The sequence below is a fragment of the Coloeus monedula genome (genome assembly GCF_965178545.1).
Source record: "Coloeus monedula genome assembly, chromosome: 14".
Classification (NCBI taxonomy): domain Eukaryota; kingdom Metazoa; phylum Chordata; class Aves; order Passeriformes; family Corvidae; genus Coloeus; species Coloeus monedula.
Window position 1 is genome coordinate 14509767 of NC_138794.1, and position 19637 is coordinate 14529403.

The 19637-nt window shown below is 38.3% G+C and overlaps 1 protein-coding gene across 1 annotated transcript in view; it reads right to left on the reverse strand.

Moving 5' to 3' along the window:
* The window catches only part of MYO1E (myosin IE), a 77585-nt gene that overhangs the window by 22851 nt on the left and 35097 nt on the right, over positions 1-19637 (reverse strand). Inside the window, exons 5-15 of the mRNA XM_082290987.1 lie at positions 14380-14467; positions 12633-12722; positions 11700-11831; positions 10253-10387; positions 8972-9104; positions 5375-5571; positions 4367-4447; positions 3904-3990; positions 2541-2627; positions 1326-1493; positions 520-605 (exon numbers count right to left, since the gene is read on the reverse strand). Coding sequence (XP_082147113.1) covers positions 520-605; positions 1326-1493; positions 2541-2627; positions 3904-3990; positions 4367-4447; positions 5375-5571; positions 8972-9104; positions 10253-10387; positions 11700-11831; positions 12633-12722; positions 14380-14467 — 1284 coding nt within the window. The remainder of the gene's footprint in view (positions 1-519; positions 606-1325; positions 1494-2540; positions 2628-3903; positions 3991-4366; positions 4448-5374; positions 5572-8971; positions 9105-10252; positions 10388-11699; positions 11832-12632; positions 12723-14379; positions 14468-19637) is intronic.

A 19637-nucleotide genomic window follows, 5' to 3' on the forward strand; every position in this document is an offset into this window, starting at 1 on the left:
GAGCAGAATATAAATAGCCATTTCTATTAATCTTGAGTTATATCAAATCTATTTTAAGATTAGTACTTTCCATGAGCCTCATTCCTCACAGAGACCCCCTGCTATTTTAGTGAGCATTGAAAGACATGACACCAGACTTCTAGAAGACTTGAAGAAATGCACTTAAAATATCTTTTAAAATATGCATCAATTAATTAAAATACATCAGAAAAAAATGTTACTTTGTTTGTCAAAACAGTGCCTTTTCTGAGAAGATGCCAGAGCACTGATGGCCTTGCTTGAGGCCAAAACAAAGGCTGCCATTACAGTATTTGATTCTGACACTGCAGTGCCTCCCTTAGTCCAATTTGTAGAAAATGAAGGTCAGGATAATTAAGTGATGCTGCTCTACTGCAGCCATGGGTTATTTGCACTGTTATACAAAGGAGGTCACCAGGTGCAAAGCAGAGAAGTCAGGCCCTCTGCATCCCTCCGAACCACCACGGCATTCCTATCTTGAAGCAAGTTTTGCTTACGTACAAATCACTGCTCTGCATGAGTTCAATCAAGTCCATGAAAAGAACATCCCGATTTCTCTCGCAGAATCCATCCATATCATAAGATACCTGGGCCAAGGTGGAAATTGATTGTTTGTGGTAAGTTGAGAACCCAATAATTAAAGAAAATTTAAATTCTGTCTTCATCAGTTGCTGTTCTGTACTTTTTGGTTAGTCTGGTAAAACTTAGATACTACAATGAGCACTAAATCCTGGCATGTATTATTAAACTTCTTCACAGCAAACAAAGGCGTGTCATCCTTATGTATAAATTCAGTTTAAATTCAAATTTTAAAAAGTATGGAATTAGTAAATGGAATATGACAAGTGAATTTAATACCAAATTTTACTAAGAAAAATTTTTGCATAGTAAGGATTTACTGTTATTAACTGCAGAAAACCATGAATACTGAGAAATAAACCCAAACAAGATAGAAGTTTTATTGGTGTATCATCACCTAAACAATTTTTATATCTGAATTCTTTAAATTTACTGCTACTGTAATAAACAAATGAGATCACAATTAATAAAAGTCATGGGGCACTCATTCATTACACTTAAGTTGTGGCTCTGAGAGCAGCAAGGCCCAGACTCGTCTCTCCAGCAAGGGCCATTTGTTATGGCATTTTTGTCCTAAGCTCCCTGCACTAAGGGACACTGTCTCCTGAGATAATCTGGCTGTGTAAAACTAAGCCAGCCCTCTGGCAGGGCTTCCCCCTTCCTCTCATTACTATTCTCTTTCTTCATAAATACATTACAGAGAATTCAGTGATGACTTCCCATGTTACCTTTCCAGCATAATGATGGATGATAAACCCCTGGTTCCAGCTGTTGAAATGTTCATGAGTCCCAATCTGCATCTGGAGTTTCTGAAGCAGTGTCTGGTCAGCTCCTTCTCCCACCGCGTGCATTGTGGCACACACATCATCTAAAATGCTCATAATCCCTGGGGGATTCTAACATGTTGGGGAACAAGAACAGCAGCACAAGTGAGGAAGAAAAAAATTATGATGCCAGTTTTTTCCCCCCAAACAGAAAATTGTCTTTGCTACAAAAACGCTAGAGCACAGTCAAGAAGGATTTCCCTCCAATCAACTGAGATTAACTTTTACAGCAATATGCAAATAGTTTAAGGAGAGATGACATTTCATGGGATGATAGTGACAGTGGGGGAAACCATGATTACTGTTGAAAAAAAAAAAAAAAACATTAACAAAACCACCAAAATACTCAACATTTGTTTAAAGTTTCTTTCCTCATTACCAAAAAGTAAACCCATGTCTGAGGAAAGTATTTAAATGCACATGCTGCAGTTTGACGAACTTAGAGCTAAATATCTGAGATTGGGAGGGAAATCTCATTCTCTTCCCAGTTATCCTCATATAGACAGGAAATGGGCAAAATGTGATGTGCATTCAAGCACAAGTCACTATAATCTTTGAACTACTGTTCTGGCCTACATGAAGAACTATCTGACCTAAAGGACAACTCAATGTTGTTGTCACCCCAAAACAGAACATAAAGACTTGAAAATGCAGAACAGTCTGTGGAGCAAAACCACAAAATTTTTTTTATCGACAATACCGTCTCTTCACTTGTTTCTGCTTAATTTGCAACAGCACCTCAAAGGAAAGGTGGTGCTGTAGCTTCCCCAAACTGAATTACATCTCCAGGGACACAAAGAACATTATCAGATGTACAGTATGTCTGTAAGGTCATCATAAATTTAGGCAGATACAATTTTTTTCCCATTATTGTTTTCTTCAGTCACATGGCAATCATGCTATGGTATAGCTCTCTTTTTGGATGGTATCTCACATGACATATCTTAGAGCTCCTATAAGACATCTTATGTAAGATCTATATATAGACTTAGTATGACTCAGTAACTGAACAACAGCATTTGCATTTTCCTATGAACCTTCTTTACAGAAAAAGCAGTTGCCCAAATATTTAAGAGAAAAAAATCTTGTTTCCTCCACCTGTTTGTTCTAAACACTTACCACTTTGTTCTCTATAAGGTCGCATACTATTTTGTTGTTAAAGTATTCTATTGGTGTCCATCTAATTCCTTCTTGCACATATTCCTCCTGTTAAGTAAAAAGAAAAAGATGCAAACATTTCTTGCACTGTAGATGTAGCACTAGATTTACAACACGCTCCACAGACACAAACTCTGCACTACTCATATTCAGGAAGACTTGCCAAATGTATGACTGGGTGGAGGTGGGAGAAATGACCCTACTGATAGTTAAATCCAGCTCTCTGCTGCCTAAAAGATGAATTGGAATCCTACTCTGTCTCCCCACACATTCCTTTGTCATTCACAGCCCTTCTGTGGCTACTGACAACAGCAAGAAGATTTCAACAGTGTATTTATTGTCAAAGCGCTTTACAAATAGTAACAAAATCACTTTTACAGTATCTTGACAGTGCACCTAAGCATCCATACCCTGATCTATTTTAAAAATTAAGATTGTAACGTGCACATTGAGGATCAGATCCCCAAGATAACACATATGGAAATGTACATGAAATGAAGACACAGCTTTTTATTTCTGTATGCAATTCCTGTATCCATAAAGACACCTAGAGAATGACTGGGGAAAAATCCATATTAAAATTTTATTAAATTGACCCAGTCAGTTGCACATATAAGAGCTCAGTAGACACTTTGCAGGTCACTTGTGCACTCAGTGCCATGACTGGTTACTTTCCCACAAAGGCAATTGTGTCTGGGAATTCCTGAAAACACTGTCCCAAAGCTGGTGCCAGCCCTGAGCTCATGCTGAACACAGGGCTCCTGTCTCAGCTGCATCCTGTCTGCCCTCCCATGCAGAAATAAAAAAAAGTGAGATTTGGCAGTAAGACTGTGAGCAGAGAACTGCAAATACTTTCACAAGTATTTTTGCATTTCCCTGGTTGATTTCATTTTTACATATACACACATACGCATATATAAATATATATATTTAAAAAACAAAAAAGGTGTGGTGGAAATTAAGGAAAGTATCCCCAGTGAAATGTGTGTCATGCTCAAGGGAAGCCCAGGGATGGAGCCAGGCTGCAGCTTTCCATCCCTGCCCATGAGTCAGACTCTGCAGCAAGCCTGGGCACAGTCATATGACTGCATTAGCACACCGTGGGGTGGACTGGCTTCTGCACCACTCCATCAGAGAACAAATGCCTGCAGCTGATGTCATTTATAGTTTTAGGGTCAGCCAACAACAAAGGTTGTTTTCTTTCACTCTGTCTTACTTAACAAAGTAGATTTTACTGTTAACAGATGATGAAACCTCAATTTTTCCACCAGCTGAAAAAGGAACAGCTCATTTGTGAACTCCAAAGTAATAAATGTCTGGTTACCTGTTCTGCCTTCAGTGTCAGTTCAATAAAAATCTGCTGCAGCTTTTCATTTACAAAGTTGATGCAGAACTGTTCAAAACCATTTTTCTGTAAAAAAAGGAAACAATTTAAAAATTAGTCTCCTGCCTTACATACAATAATTTTTAGTTCTTATGCTGGCAATAAGCTTCAAAGAAACACTGTCAGTGATAGATGAGTTGCTGACTTTATAGACATTTTGTGGAATGTCAGATCCTTCTTTTAAGATCAATGACTTTGTTTGAAGTTTCTTCAATACCTCATGTTTATTAAGTGAGACATTACCAGTCAGATCACAATGTCCAGGAAGCTGGGCTGGGATTTTTTTATTTTATTCTGGCTACAGGATCTGTGATTTTTTTTTCTGGTTTAATTTTTTTCTAAATTACAAAAAAACTCTCCTAGGTCAGATCTGCTCAAACCCCGAGTATTTGCATTGCCGTACCTGAAATATTTCAAAGCCGTAAATATCAAGGACACCAATGTTATATTCTTCATGGTCCTTCTCCATAGCCTTATTAATAGACTAACAAAACAGAAACAAAACATAAAACGACGTGTAGTTTATACATTTTAAATATATCAGTATTCTTAAATATTTATATTTAAATTATTTTAAAAATATATATTTGAATTGGATACAAATATCCATAATAGGTTATTTTGCTTTCACTTTTTAATAAAGTTTTACTAACAGTTAGGAAATGAGCAGTACATTATCCTGTTTTCCAGGTCAGTGAGCCTTTGGCTCTACTGTCTATAAAAATCTTTCCCCTTCAATGTAATTGGCTCAGTTAAATAAAAGGAGCCAACAGAAAAAGAACAGCTTTAAGTCTGACATTTGATGAATTTTGCAGAGGGTGCACTGAATCTTTTCACCTCACTCTGCATTCCCCTCCTCTGCAGTGTCAGTGCTGGTACACGCACAGGGCGGGATGACAGGGCTGGCCTGAGGACGGAAGCTCTGGGTCACTGCAGTGCCCCCCCCGAGGAGATCCCTGCTGCATCAGGAGCATCTGGGGCTCCCAGCCCAGTCCAGGGTCTCATCCTGAACAAGAGAGCACTTTGGCATGGAAAATGGAATTTGGCCACTGGCTCCACCACCAAATCCAGGTGCTGAAGGGGCTCTTTGCAGGGAAGTGGGATCAGAGAGCAGGGGACCATAACCAAGTAATTCTGTTCAGCTACAAAGGAGGAAGTCAGACTCAGAGAAGTATGGCTGCTGCCAGGAAGGAGAAGATCAGGATCCCATACAGGACAGTTATGGCAGGAGCCTGAAAGCACAGCTCATGTCAGAGTCAGTGCCCTGTGTTTGGTATCCATGGTCACACTCCCACTGCACTGTGCAGGCTTGGGCAAAGCACCTACAGGCAAGAAAAGGCCTGCAAGGAACATTCCTAGTGCACTTGAACTTGTTTTGATACTTCAGTAGAATCAAGCAAATCCAACTTACATCCACCAAGTAATCAAAAACACGGGAATGAAGGGCCTTGGCCAGTGCATCCCTGGTGTAGCAGGCCTGTTCCACATTTAGTGTGACGTTAATGGACTCAGATTTGCCTCCCCACTTGCTGTCCATCTGTCTGCTGGTCAGTTTTTCCTTTAGGCGGTCCTGGTTAATTCCCAGGAGAAAAGCAGGGAAAGCTAAAACTGCAAGAAAGATCAGGCTTGTTGGATTATGACTTACAGCTAATTTTTTCTTTGTTCTGTATTTAGTCTGTATCTCAAATAACAATAAAACTCATGGGGTGTGCAGCTTAAAAAGGAAAAGAGGAACAATTTATGTCTTCAAAATTTCCCTATGCTCCTCAAGGACATTTTCAACTCTTTACTTACATGGATTTCAATTAAGATAAACCATCTTGAAGTAAAATAGTCAGCTATTTCTGTACCTTCAGTCCTTCAAACATGTAAGCTGCCACAGGACATAGTTTTGAACTGTGGTTCAAACAAATCACTCTTGGACGAGACTGAAAATATAGAGCTCACACACGAAATAAAATTGACACAATTGAAAATTCTTTGTAAAAAACATTAAATGTTTAAAATATAATAAAAAATAGGCTACCTGCTTCCTAATATCCTTTCCCTTCCTTCTTATAAGTTAGGACATGGCAAAAAGTTTTCAATTACCTTGCCTTTTATTTTTTAATCCCTTAATCTATAAGTACTTTGCCAATTCTGTTTCCCCTCATTTAAAACAAAAGCACAAAAATACATCTGTGCAATAAGCAGCCCCAAGTTTTGTATTCTCTGAACTCTCAGCACACGTGCAGATGTTACTGCAGGTGTCGCACACCTTAAAGAGTGGAAAAACAGAAGTGTCTTGAAAGCAAATGGTAACAGCTCCCGAGAAAAACTCTTGGAGCTGGTACTGCACCTCCATTAAACCACATAATCCTCTAACAGTGTTTCCTCCATGTTCCATTGGTTTCAGATCTACTTTACTGGTGTGAGGAGGATGTAAAATAATCATTAAGGCAGCAGCCACTTGCACTTTACACATGTGTAATGTCACAGCATGACTTCACTGAACTGTTTAGTACATTATTCCTAAAGTATTTTTAAAATTGAAAATAACCACCAGCTTTCTGAAATATGATTTATTGCCATCAGCAAACTGACTAAATTTACTCTGGGGTACCAGGAATCACACCATCAAAGTCAAGTCACTGGCAACATCTCAGGTAATTCAGAGAACTCAGATTGAAGAGCACATGAAAAAGTCCATCATTATATGCTGCAAAATGGGAAAGAATGTAGGCAATTACAGATCAAATATGCTCACATATACTGTAAGATACCAGGAAAAATGCTTAACCAATACTACCGGTAAGAATTTATGAAGACAGTTTAATGGCAAGAACCACCACGCAGAGCTCAGAAACTCTCCCTTCCCAGTGCTAATGATTTACTGTAAGGGAAGAGTAGCTGGCCAGCACTTGATACAACTTCACATTCTTAAGATGCCTGACTGTTTTCCCTAGTTAGCGACCATAAAGTTACAGTCTGGAAATTATTATAAAGCAGGATATGCATGTAATTGAAAAAAATTATCCTCAAAGAGTCATCAGTAGCATTCAGTGGAATAGTTTTAAATACACTCTGAAGAAAGCTGAAAAGACAGGGCTCACTTCATGGGCTTCCAGGAAGTGAAAAACAACCCTTTCAATACAATGCAAGTGTAAAGAGGGATGATTTAAATTCTTTTCTACTTCCAAGAGAGAAGTACTAGTATTTGCCATGATTTGTAACATGGAAGATGTCCACTAAATAAGAATTTTTTTCATCTATTAATATAATCAAAACTAGAGCAGATAGCAATCACTGGCAGTTTTAAAGATATATTTGTCTAAAGGTCTCTCAAGAATGGTCTGTGTAGATTTGATTCTGACTCAGAGCAAGAGAGTAGAGTTTTTGGTGTCCCAAAGAATGGCCTTGCATGTTTTTCTGCAATTGGCTGTATAACAACAAGAACACTATTAACCAAATTCTTAAACTTTTTATTATTTCAGGCTTATGCAACACAGAACTGACCACTGGTCATTCCTTGTGCTTTATCTTTCGTGGCTATGCAGGCTATAAATGCTTTACTATTCAGTTGGCTAGGACAAACAGTAAACTGGGGGGAGGACTAATGCAAAAACAAATGAGCCCAACTTTCACCTTCATGATGCAGAAACTGTACTAGACATGGCTATTTCTTCTCTGGCTTCTTTAAAATCAGTGTATTTATGTGTAATTTTGATATTCATTCTATCTTCTAATTTCTTTCCATGTATTATTCATACACAATTTCTATATTTGTATCCCAGTGAGCAGGAGAAACAGTGGACATGGCTCATCATAGAAACACATTCACTTTTAATGATTTGTTTTCAATTCATGCCTTTACCATTTGTTATTTTGATGCAACTCACTCTGTATCTATCTTGTATGGCTTTTAAATGCCTTGATTTCATTGAAAGATTTAGCACTGTGATTTAAATCGAAGCACAGTAACTCATTTGGAATCAAAAGGCATATAAATACAATGCCACAAAATGTTTTTCTTTGGGCTCACTTAATTTCTTTATTTGAGAGACTAGTAAGGTTAAAAATTCATAATTTCTATTTCCCAACTTCTTAAAACAAAAAGCAGGACGGTACTAATACAGCTGAGTGTGAAGTTGGCTGCATAAGATAGGTTAGTTATGAATAAAGTATCTAAAGCTAAACAAATGCAATTTTCCTAAACATAAGACCCATTCTGAACTAAGAGTTAAGAGAACACATGGGTATGTATAAGGTCCTGCTATATACGTTCTGCTTATCCATTCTGTCTTTAAACTATCAAAGTAGCACCTTGCATTAGATGCAAGGTATAAATCACAACAAAAACATTTAAAACTCAAGGTCCATTAACATTCCAACACCTTGCTGCTGTGGGCCTAGCTGCTACAGAACAGCAGCACGGGCTGAGGGATGCAAGGAAGGGACACTGTGGAAAACAGAATTGTGAAGAAATAGTTACTCAGTAGCAGTACCTAACAGTGAGGTATCAGTTGAGCAATTTGAGACAGGAAACATAACTGTAGAATGTAAATTCTGCCTTTCAGTTCAGCTCTGGACCTCTGTTCACAAGGCACATGTACACACCTGTATGGATGCCTGGGCATCAGCTACGTCCTGAGCCCAGGGACACCCACAGTTGGGAGCTGCTTTCACAGGACAGTGAGGCCACACAAACCACATAACAAACAGGGGTTTCTATGAATATGTGCTGATACACTGAAAGAAGTAGAGCCCTTCTTACAGTGTCTATTATTTCACATTCAAAGGTTGGAACAGGATTTCTAAATTCAAAATCACACTCCTGTTAAGTCAGTGGCCTTTTACAAGACAAAAGAGGGGCCTCAGCACCTGGTTTTGGCAGAGACTCTCAACTGGCAGCCTCACACTCTATGAAACGATGCTCTGTTGGGATAAGCAGCTCTAAACTGCAGTTCACCTTCTGCCATCTGGGCTGCAGCCCACTGCTGCTCCTGTAACACTTTCCAGAGGTACTTACACTCCTCACTCTCCACTCCTGCATAGTTGCCAACTTCTTTGAAGCTGATGTTTCCCAAATGCAATATTCCTGCCACTATCTGCAGTACCAACGCCTGCTCCTCTGCAAAGATCCCAATCACACTCATTGCATGCTGGGAAGAAAAACAAACAAACAAACAAACTTGCATCAGTCAATAACTCTTGTCTTAGAAGTCCTTTTAAAATTCTGATGTCAAAAAGTAGAGTTATTCAAAGCAGTTCAGATTCCTAAGGAAACCAAATCATTAGAGCTGCAATGAAGTTCAAAGGGTACCAGATGTCCTACTAAAGCATTTCTGTATTTTTTTTTTAATTAAATACAGAAGCATATACACTATTTAGTAGATGTATTAACAAAAAGAATTCTGAAAAAAATAAACTTACTGAAAAACAAACACCTGCTTTTAAGTGTCACATTAAAAATAAATAGTTTCATTGCAAACTGAGAAATAATGAACCTAAGAAACAATGATTTCATTCCTTCTACACAGACAGTTTATCCACCAAGGCCAAGAATTTTGAAGCTGTATTGAATAACACTAAAAAGCAGCCCAGTGTCTGGCTTAGGCTGTGAATTTCATCCACTTACTACAAAATAATCCACAGCAGCCCTGGGTTTTGGAGTTCAGAGTACATGATAACGTACAGAATGTCTTCTCAACTGTCTTTCTAAAATACCAAATAAACTCCAATACAAATGTAACAATTATTTTGTTAGGCCTTTAAATGTGCTACATACATAAATGTGTTAATACACCTACTTTAAATAGTAAATTACTAAGAACAGGACAACAGCAGCTGGCAGGTCACAAAATGAACTGGCAACAGAACTGGATAAAGATCCCTGATCTGTGCTCACTCCCTTTCTCCAGCTTTTCAGCTGTACTGTTTCAAATAAGCATGGAATGTCAGCCAACACTGGGAATTCAGCTAAAGCAGAGCACTCTTTTATATTTTCTTCTAATGCAAGTTCCTCACTGTGTTCGCATTTTCACACTTTTCATACTACAGATCATCTGCACAAATTAAATTTCATTAAATTTGCACTCTTCTGAAAAAAGAACAAACTGAAAAACAAAACACCTTTCTACAAAAACCATCTTCAGGATAACATACCTCCTCCTCAGGGCAAAATACAACTAGAAGTCATATCTACAATAATTATTCATTCCCACATTAACAGACCAGTGTCTTTGCTACAAATGAACGGTGAAATGAACGTACATCCACCACTATGCAAATCATACAGTGAAGAACTCACCAGTGTTTCTTGGAAATCTGATTTGTCATTGATGTCATCAACTTTGTAGGACCCAGAGAGACTCAGATAGTAATAGTAGTCCATGCTGGTAATGCCAAGACTGCTTTTTTGTTCTGAGGAGGCCCCTTCAATTAGCTGCAGAATAAAAACCTCCAAATTAGGTATCATTCAACAATCTTCAGCAGAGTTGAGGCAGGTCAAAAACAGGTGACTGAGCCTGAAATTACTAAGAGAAAGACGGCTGGTGCTGTGCCAAGGATGTATCCTTCCTATCCTCTGGTAACTGCTTAATCCAAAAGACCAGCTTCTCAATTCCATTCCCATGAATGGTTTAGTTCTAACTTCACAACTAATAAATAGCTAAAAATGTGACTGATTTGAATGCCTTCCATTATCTTTACCTCATAAAGAAAAGGCAAAGTGGGTTTTTCAATCCGCAATGTATTCCCTGAATCCTCAGGAGCAACGTTTTCCACACCCAGTGCAAGGCAGGCAGAGCTGAAAGCACATTCAGAAAGCATCATCTGTGACTCTCACTGTGAGGACAAGCACCCTTCATGCTCCTCAAACCTATGCAAAGGCCACGCAGTCATGCACAGACATGGCTGCAACAGGGAGGAACAAACTAACCTCAAAATAGAGTTGTCAAAATCCCAATGTCTCTTAACTCTTGCGTCAAAAACCCTCTAAAGGCCACAGAAAAATCAGCAGGACAGAGCAAATCGTACATATTCCTCAGAAGAGGAGAATACACCTCCTGGAGCAAGTCCAGCTCCAACTCAGCTTTCCATCCTGGCAATGGCACCTCAACTTTATGTGAAGCTGGCTACAGACACTTGCAATGCCCTGTCTTGTCCCTAGCTCTGTAGAGCTTGGTCAGCAGCACTCCAGCAAGTGAGGACCATGCACATCAAGGATCAGTGAAGGCCAGCAAAGTCTTTCCAAACACAAAAAACAGGGATACTTCAATGATTCAACAAAGAGTATTATCATAAATGTCCCAGAAAAGTTAACTGTGAATCAATTCTCTCTTTCACAGGAAATATATACATATATGTGTGTGTGTGTGTGTATATATATATATATATATATATATATATATATATATATATATATAAACTGGCCTCTCTCTCTTTATATATAGGCCAGTTCAAAAAGAAGTCTGCTGAAAAGTTCTCATTTCCTATTGTATTCTCCTGGACTTTTTCATATGGGAGTTCACAACGAATTTCCAAGCAAGGCTTTGAAATACTGCAGTATTTTGTTCTGGAGCTGAAAGACAGCCAGGTAGGTCTATGGCAGATGGTGTCTCACCATGCTGTCGAGCTCCCCAGCAGAGGCCAGGTTACCTTTGCAGTGTGCACTCAAATCTCACTGCTTTGAGAATGACTTTTCAATCAAAAGCAAAAACAGTACATAATTCAAAAAGGACTTAGACGCTTCTGACCTGGTAAAAAATGTGAAAACTCCTCTCTCCAGGATTCCTCATTACAACTCGAGATTTTTCCAGTAAGAAGTTGGAGATTTTCCCTCCATCTGGTTCTCCACCTGGGCTAAACTGTATTTCAAAGTATTTCCCCTGCAATAAATAATTCAAGCTGTTAAATGATTAGTAAATGCAAATTCAAAATCATGCACTTGTACTGTATTCCAAGCAAGGCTATGAGGATATTTCATCTTTATGGATGCAGAGAACAAAGCTGCCTCAAGGTACAACCTAAACTCTTGAAGCATCACACGTCGTTTTTTCTGCATTTATACAGCTCGACATTAACACATCACATGTTAATGCAAACGTAGAGAGATCAGTGGCTTCTCTTCACTGCTGAGACTCTTGCTTAGTATAAAGGAAACCACGAGGTTCACCTACACAGCAAGTCAGTTCAACAGATTTACAACCAACAGCAAACCATTCTGCTTGGAAGCAAAGCAAAGCCATGATTTCTTGCTTTCAGGGAGACACTATTTGCATTAACCCTCATGTTATGAAGGAACACATCTCAAATTTTAAACCATATGTGTAACTTTTTAAAATAACTTTTTTAAACGGCAGTGAGCAGTCATTTCAGCAGATTATCTTGACCCTTCTGGAATGACAGACTGAAGGCAATTCCTGCCTACTGCCTGTATATATTAGTAAAGGCTGCAGAGCCCTGATACTTCAAAAACTGTAACCAGTACATATAGAGAAAGAAATGCACAATCTATACGGCATGAAACAGAAGCCTCTGACATACACAGTGTTGGTTTTAAAACACACTTTGTATCTTATTCAGATTTACCTCACCTGCAGTAAATTCATATTATACCCCTAAATACTGTCTCTGTAACAGCACAGAAGTTGGAAGAGTAAAGTCAGCTCTAAGGTAGAGGGACTTACAAATCTGCTGGAGTTGTTGTTCCGTACAGTTTTTGCATTCCCAAAGGCCTCCAGTAAAGGGTTGGATTGTAGAATAATATCTTTAACATGCTAAAATTTTAGGAAACAAAAGAAATACAAATTTAGAAACAGGCATTTTTAAAGTTCTTACAGATTTTCTAAAAAAAAACCCCACGACATTTAAATCATATAGTAAAAAGGCATGAAATCTTGCATCTGTAAAAAATTCTCTTGATCAGATAAGGAATAGAATCCAACCTTTTTTTTTTTTGAGGGCTTTTAGTTCCTATTCTTCGAGGAAAATCCTACAGAATTAAACTAAATGCCTGAGGCTAAAACCTGGTTCTTCTGTTCATTGTTCTGCCAAGCAACACAGCCGATAAACTGATCTGGTTTTTCCATCATCTTCAATTTAAACCACGCTTACACATGAGCATTTAAATCTTTTAGGGGGGGTCTGGAACCACAAATAATGAAGTCAGAGCAGCATGAAATTTAGGAATCTGCAAGTGCTTGAGCAATCTGTTTTGGGATCATGGATTATGCTATCCACTTATCTTAGAAAGCAACGTAACATATTACTGTTGTCTCTTTATCTGATCCTGGGAGCTGGAAACAGGAAGAAGACATCAGCTTTGGGAAAAACCCAGTGCATGCTGGGTTGTGAAAAGAAGATGGAATTTTATTCCAAAATAAATGCTCAAGGCAACTTACTAACCTCATCAACTCCAACTCTATAATTACTAACAGTAATTTTTAATTTTGTACAAAAAGCTGAAATCTTTTAAACAAAACAAAATATTTACCTATAAAGTACAGTTACATTTATTGCAAAAATAACACAATGCCTTCTCTCTGGTTATGGATCATTCTCTTGGTTACTGAGTTATTCCCTGCAACGTTGCCGGTATCACTGCTGTGCAAAACTATGCAGAAAGAACACACTCAATATCAGAGACTGCAATAAAGCAAAAATTACAGTAAGCACTCAAGAGGAGTGGACTGGTAAAAGCAGCCACTACCTACCACTGCCTCTCAGTGGAGGAATGACACTGTAATGTCATTAAGGGAATTTTTATGGCTATTTAACTCAATTAGCTTCAGTTCATAGGTAGAGCAGACATCAACAATATATTATTAATAAAAGCAACTATTTGTTCTTTCAGGCAGATTTCACACACCCTAATTTTGCCTAGATAAGCTCATAAAACAAAATTATGTTCTTGCAGTGCCTCTGATGTATACACACAAATTAGAAATTTAAAGGAAGCAACAGAAACCCAAAATGCCAGTTCAGTTTTCAATAAAATGTCAACACAGGAGGAAAAAAATCACACACCCACTAAATTGATTGTTGTTCTTAATCTGGTTTAGAACAATTAAAGTACCTCTTACCACTTAACTGAAAAAAAAAAAAAAAAAAAACAACAAAACCCCAAACCAAAAAACTCCCTAGCTTGTAGATGCAATTCAGCATAAGGGCTATAGCACCTGGAGCAGAGCTGATTCCGGCCCTGCAGCTGTCCCTGCCATGGCTCCCATCCAGCATCCTGCAGGTGAGGAAAACTGCCCAGCCCAGAGCTCTCTGCTTTGGGGCCCACATGTTTCTGGCTGCTCACCCACACGTTAGCCAGGTCAAAAGTGCCTCTCACCTGCCAGTGTCTGCCACAACAGCCTTTGCCATTCCACCTCTGAAGTGAATCTTTAGTCTAAGCTTATGCTTCATTGTTATTCTGTATCAACTCACCTGTACTTTAGGGCCACCTCCTGAAATTTTGGAGATATAACTCATGATATATTTAGCAGCTACAGTCTTTCCAGCACCACTTTCCCCACTATAAAAAAGAAACACAAAAATGTACATGTTAGTTTTTAAGTAACTCTACAATGGGGTAATTCGAAGCTCATCTCATCCAACCAAGGCGAGGTACCTTAATTATATACACCACATTCACACTGGGGTAACCAGGTTAATACAGACTGACACGGTGTGGTAGCATTGTGCTTGGATGTGTTTGTGAATACAGAACTCTGAATACACCATCTTGCATGGACACCAGAACCTCTGCGAGACTCAAAGGTCAAAAAAGTACATACATTGAGAAACCTCTACTTAAACCAAGATGCTTGAAACAGAATATGTGTGTTAAAAACTCAATTCCCATCTAAATTTAGGGGGATTTCAGGTGTTGACACAAAAACTAATTTGAAAATCTGAGCTGTGCATGCCATGCCAGATACCTACTTCATTTTAGTAGTTTTTTGTTTTAGGTGTTCCTGAATAAAATAATGAGGCATTATTAATCACATCCTGAATGACGGAAGAACTACCTTCCTGTTCCTATGCCTCTTGACACAGGGTACAAGGAGTCTTAATATCCCATACTAGCTCTCACAATTCCTTCCTTCCTTTATATTTCACTTCAACGGTGAATGGTGTTTACAACATCAGCAGCTTTGCCTTCTTGCAATCAGTAAGTTTCTCAAGAAGGAAAGAAGACCGGCATGCCAGACAAACCAATCTCCCTTCACTTCATCCCTTAAAGCTAACTTCATTTCAACAGAATTCCTCCAGACTTAGTAAACTTTGGTGCAAGTCAGCTCTGACCTTAATGCATGTCCCATGACCTGGACAACTACACCAAACCAAGATGACCAACGCACAGATGTTGGTTCAATGTCACAAAAAAGAGCTAAATTAGTCTTCTCTTTTGTGAAAATCTGTGCTATCTTTAAACTTCTGAATAATTTCAGTGAATGTTGTTGACTCTTCTATCCTGTGCCCACTTGTTCCTGGATATGGATCAAATGCACATCTTTTCCTGCACAAATTTTAGCTACCTCTGCCAAAGAAACATCGGCATGTCCTGCACAGGAAGGGACTCACTGAGAATGAACAACTCAGAGCTCCCTATCAGCATGACTAATAGAGACATTTTTAAAGGTTTCATTCTGAAAAAACTCCCCAAACTGCCAAGCTGCAAATGTAATTTTACATCTTTAAAGCTTCCAAACACTACAGAAATACTGAAAGGCTTTTATAAATTATTTTCTGAGAAATGTTTTTGTGCTTTTGTCTTCTCCTGACTACAGTTTTACAGATCAAACTGAAAACTTGAAAAGGTGAAAAAGTACTTATTGAGCATCCATTTGTGGAGCACAGACCACTTCTATTATTATTATTCTGAATCACCTTTTCCAAACAACTAAGAAAGCCTGTATTATGGATATCTACCACATTTACAAGGACAGACTTTGATGAATGGCAAACTGCTTTTAGAAGTTCAAACCATGAATAGTTCAATAATTAAAATAACATTTCTTCAAAATCTGCTGGCAGTAAATTTGTTCTTCCTGTTGTACAACCAGACAAATTGAAACTTAATCATACTCTGAGCTTACAAATTGCAATTTTCAAATGAGTACAGGGGAGGATCCAGGGCCAAACACAACACCTGAATTTGATCAGGTATTATTTAGCACACAGTAAAAATATAACACATTTCTGTAAGATTTTCTTCAATGCATCCATTATCCTTCTCCTCCTTGCTCAAATTAAGTGTGGCTTGTATTTCTTACTCCATAATGTCTGCCACAGAACTGACCTGGAGCAATAAGGCTCCGTTTTATTGTTAGCCACTGTTTCAATGTAAGTGGTCCTTCCTAGTAAATTAATTTGGCTGAAAGATTGCCTTCCAGAGTTTACTTTAAATTTATGCATGCATACACTGGTTTTCAGTTTTATGTTCTTATTGATCAAAGACCAGCAAATTGCTCCAATTAAGCTAGAATTAAACAAGAAGATGCATTATTTATGAACCAAAGCAGCTTTATCTGATGGGATGGTATCCTGCCCCCAGTAAAGCTCAGGTATTCAAATGGAACAGGGAAGTTGTGGCATTCCTGCCAAATGGTACTCATACAGCTTCTTTGTATAAATCTGACTGCTCTGCTGTTATTAGAACTATTTTAAGAAGATGTAAGAATCATCTAACTTGGTAGTTTGAAGTATGTTGGAAGTATGGAGGTTTTGAAAGCTTGAAAAAAATTCTTAAAATGGCTTAAAGTGGATTGTGGTATTGACAATTTTCTCAGAGACTTTTCTTGCTAAAAGTAAAACCATCACATAGTCTCAAACACTAACAAAATTTACAATGTTTTGAAAGATGTATTGTTTCTTCTAGCACTATCTGCCACTTCAGAAAAATGACATTTTCTTCCACCAAGTCAATTAATGCTTAGCTGAAATCAGAATAAGACTACAAACGCAGAAGGAAATTGTTTTGCTCCTTGCTTCCTTCCCAGAGGAAGGAATCAGTGATTACAGAAGCAAGATCTGATACACAGTGTCATCCTTCTCTCTAAAATGAATTTTCTGAGTGACATTTGATATGGTATCCATGGCTGTAGAACAATACAAGTGATGCTTATCTACATTGCCAGGACAATGTAGAAATTTTAATACCAAGTATTTATAAAGAACTCTTCAATCTGCCAGTAAAGAACACTATATGTAAAATACTCTGATGTGTTTGGATAAGCTTTATAGTTTGTTTACACAGAAAATTTACCTTCTGCAATTATGTTCAGGGAAATGTCAGTAGCACTAATTCAGTGAAATATTTTTCCCTTCTGAATCAGAGAACCTAACTTTTCTTACTGTGTTAGACTTTTGTTTCTACCACTTCCTCATTAAAATTCAACCATACTTCCAGTCAGGTTCTCTACAGACATTTTAGAATGATCAGTCATCTGAGTCTTCTGGAAAGCTGAGATACAGAAGCTGACTAGAAATCTCTTATTAAATTTTCAACTTAATAGATTTAAGATAGACATGAGCTGTTCACTAAAAGCTGTTGGGGTAAATGATCTTTTCATTAACACATATTTATAGTATATTAGATGCACTGACTTTTTAGATACCATACACTGCTTTCCTGGACTCAAATGTCGCCACACAAATGCAAAATGTAAACTGAAACTACAAACAAGAAAAACTGCTTTAAAGCAACAGCAACATCTCCTGGCAGGGATCACAGAATCAAAGTGAAATTAAAGTCCTCAGCTTTATAGAAAGGTAAAACCTTAACAACACTCTGAAGAAATGCATTTATTGCTACATAATAGAAAAATATTAATCATAACCTCCACTCTCTTAATTAAAGGACAGTGATAGCCCAAAAGGAAGACACGAGACAATCCTTCATAATTAAAATCTTGACTGCACAACTCCTTGTTGATAGTCCGGAAGGGCTGTCATGTCACATGGGGGAGAAATGCCAACAGTCTGTTTTAACTGCCACCGATGAGCTTAGCTCAAGAAAGGTCTAAATTAAACATCATGCCTCAGTAAAACATAAGCTTAATAAGAAATAAAGTCCAGCTTAGCTGTGTTACATCTGTGAGTGAAGTTCTGCCCATGCACGTGGCCAGGGAAGACCTGGGGGCGCTACTCCGTCTTCCCACCTAAGCACACCCTGCTCCTGGATTCAGCCCAGCTCGGAGGCAGCCCATGAATAACCTCATTGTTTATTTACTCTGCAGCAGCCATGCAAAGCAGCTCAGCTATGATTAGACATGTGCACATGTAATTTTCTTAACACGTATGCAAATATGCTGAAATTACTCAGCTAATGAAAAAGCCTTCCCTGGCCTTGGAAAGGTTGTTTGGTAACAGTTTTTCTTTTAAAATTAGTATTATCATATGAAAAGAGATTATTTTTGGTTGCCACCTATCCAGCCTTTCCAAGAATTGCATTTTCTTTTGGATCTGCTTTCCCAGTTCATTCACTAACTTTTGAAGAAGATGAGTTTTTCTAACAGTGTCTAAATACATTTGGAATTAATGTCCAGGCAAAAGGTGCTCTGCCCACATTAGGGACCCTGCTTCACCCGCCTGGAAACACACATCTAGTCTGTGGGAATGAATTTTTCCTCCCAGGTTTGGAGGCAGATGCCACAGGTGCCCAAAGCATACAGAGGGAGGACACAGCAGGTGTGCATCAGCCCCTTCCCCACCATCCTTGTGTCTCCATTCCAGAGGCTCCATATGCAACAGAAGCCAGACTTAGCCTTTGTGATCTGTGAATAGGTCCAGTCTACACCTTATTTCTTACCTTCTCTCTTTGCAAACCTTTCTTTAGTGGGAAATCTGCCATCTTGAAGAGGAAAAAGAAGGAAAAACCTGGGTATTAGCTGGTTCTGCTCCACCAGGGATTTTCAGTGGAGTCACTCCAAATTTAGACTAGTTACGAAGAAGAGAAGCAAGCAGCACCTCACTATAACATACTGTTATCATCGCTCATCTTCCGCAGGACAGATTTTTACAACAAAAGTGATGTTTCACTGAACACAAAGGTTCATTTGGAGCTGTTTATGCTCAGCAGCTTCTGTGGTACTGACAACAGACAGAGCTGTGTCTCAATTTTTTGAGAATCACCAGTTTAGGGGCAGAAACAGTAAAGCCCTTGGCAGCTATCAAGTGAAACTGATGGAGTGGTAACAGACACTAAGTTAGGCAGCACATTCATTTCACTCAAGAGCAGCATCCTGGGAGCTGCCAGTCTGCAGCAATTTCAGTGCCTTCTGGTCCCCACAATAAAACGTAAAGCAAGCAAACTCCAAGAAACTTCTTTCTAAAGCCAGCCCTGGTTGTTGGAAATAGTGATGACATTAAATCAGAAAATATAAGATGTATCTAAACAGCTTAAATCAAATGTGGTCCAAAGGATTAAAATATCAACCAAACAATATATATTTAATGAGCAGCTGAGTTGATTTATTATTTATAAATGTAATTTCTAGGCATCCTAAAAAACCAAAAACCGTGAGGAAAACTACTTTTAAGTCTACTCTGCAGTTTCTACAGTGTCTGTAATAAGAATATCAAAGGAAAAATAAATGTGTATAAAGGAAAAAAGTCTCTGAAATGTCCCTTGTAAATATGATCCTTCTTGTTTCAGTTTTGCAGTAGATTTCAATTAACTCCTGCAGTCTATGACTAGG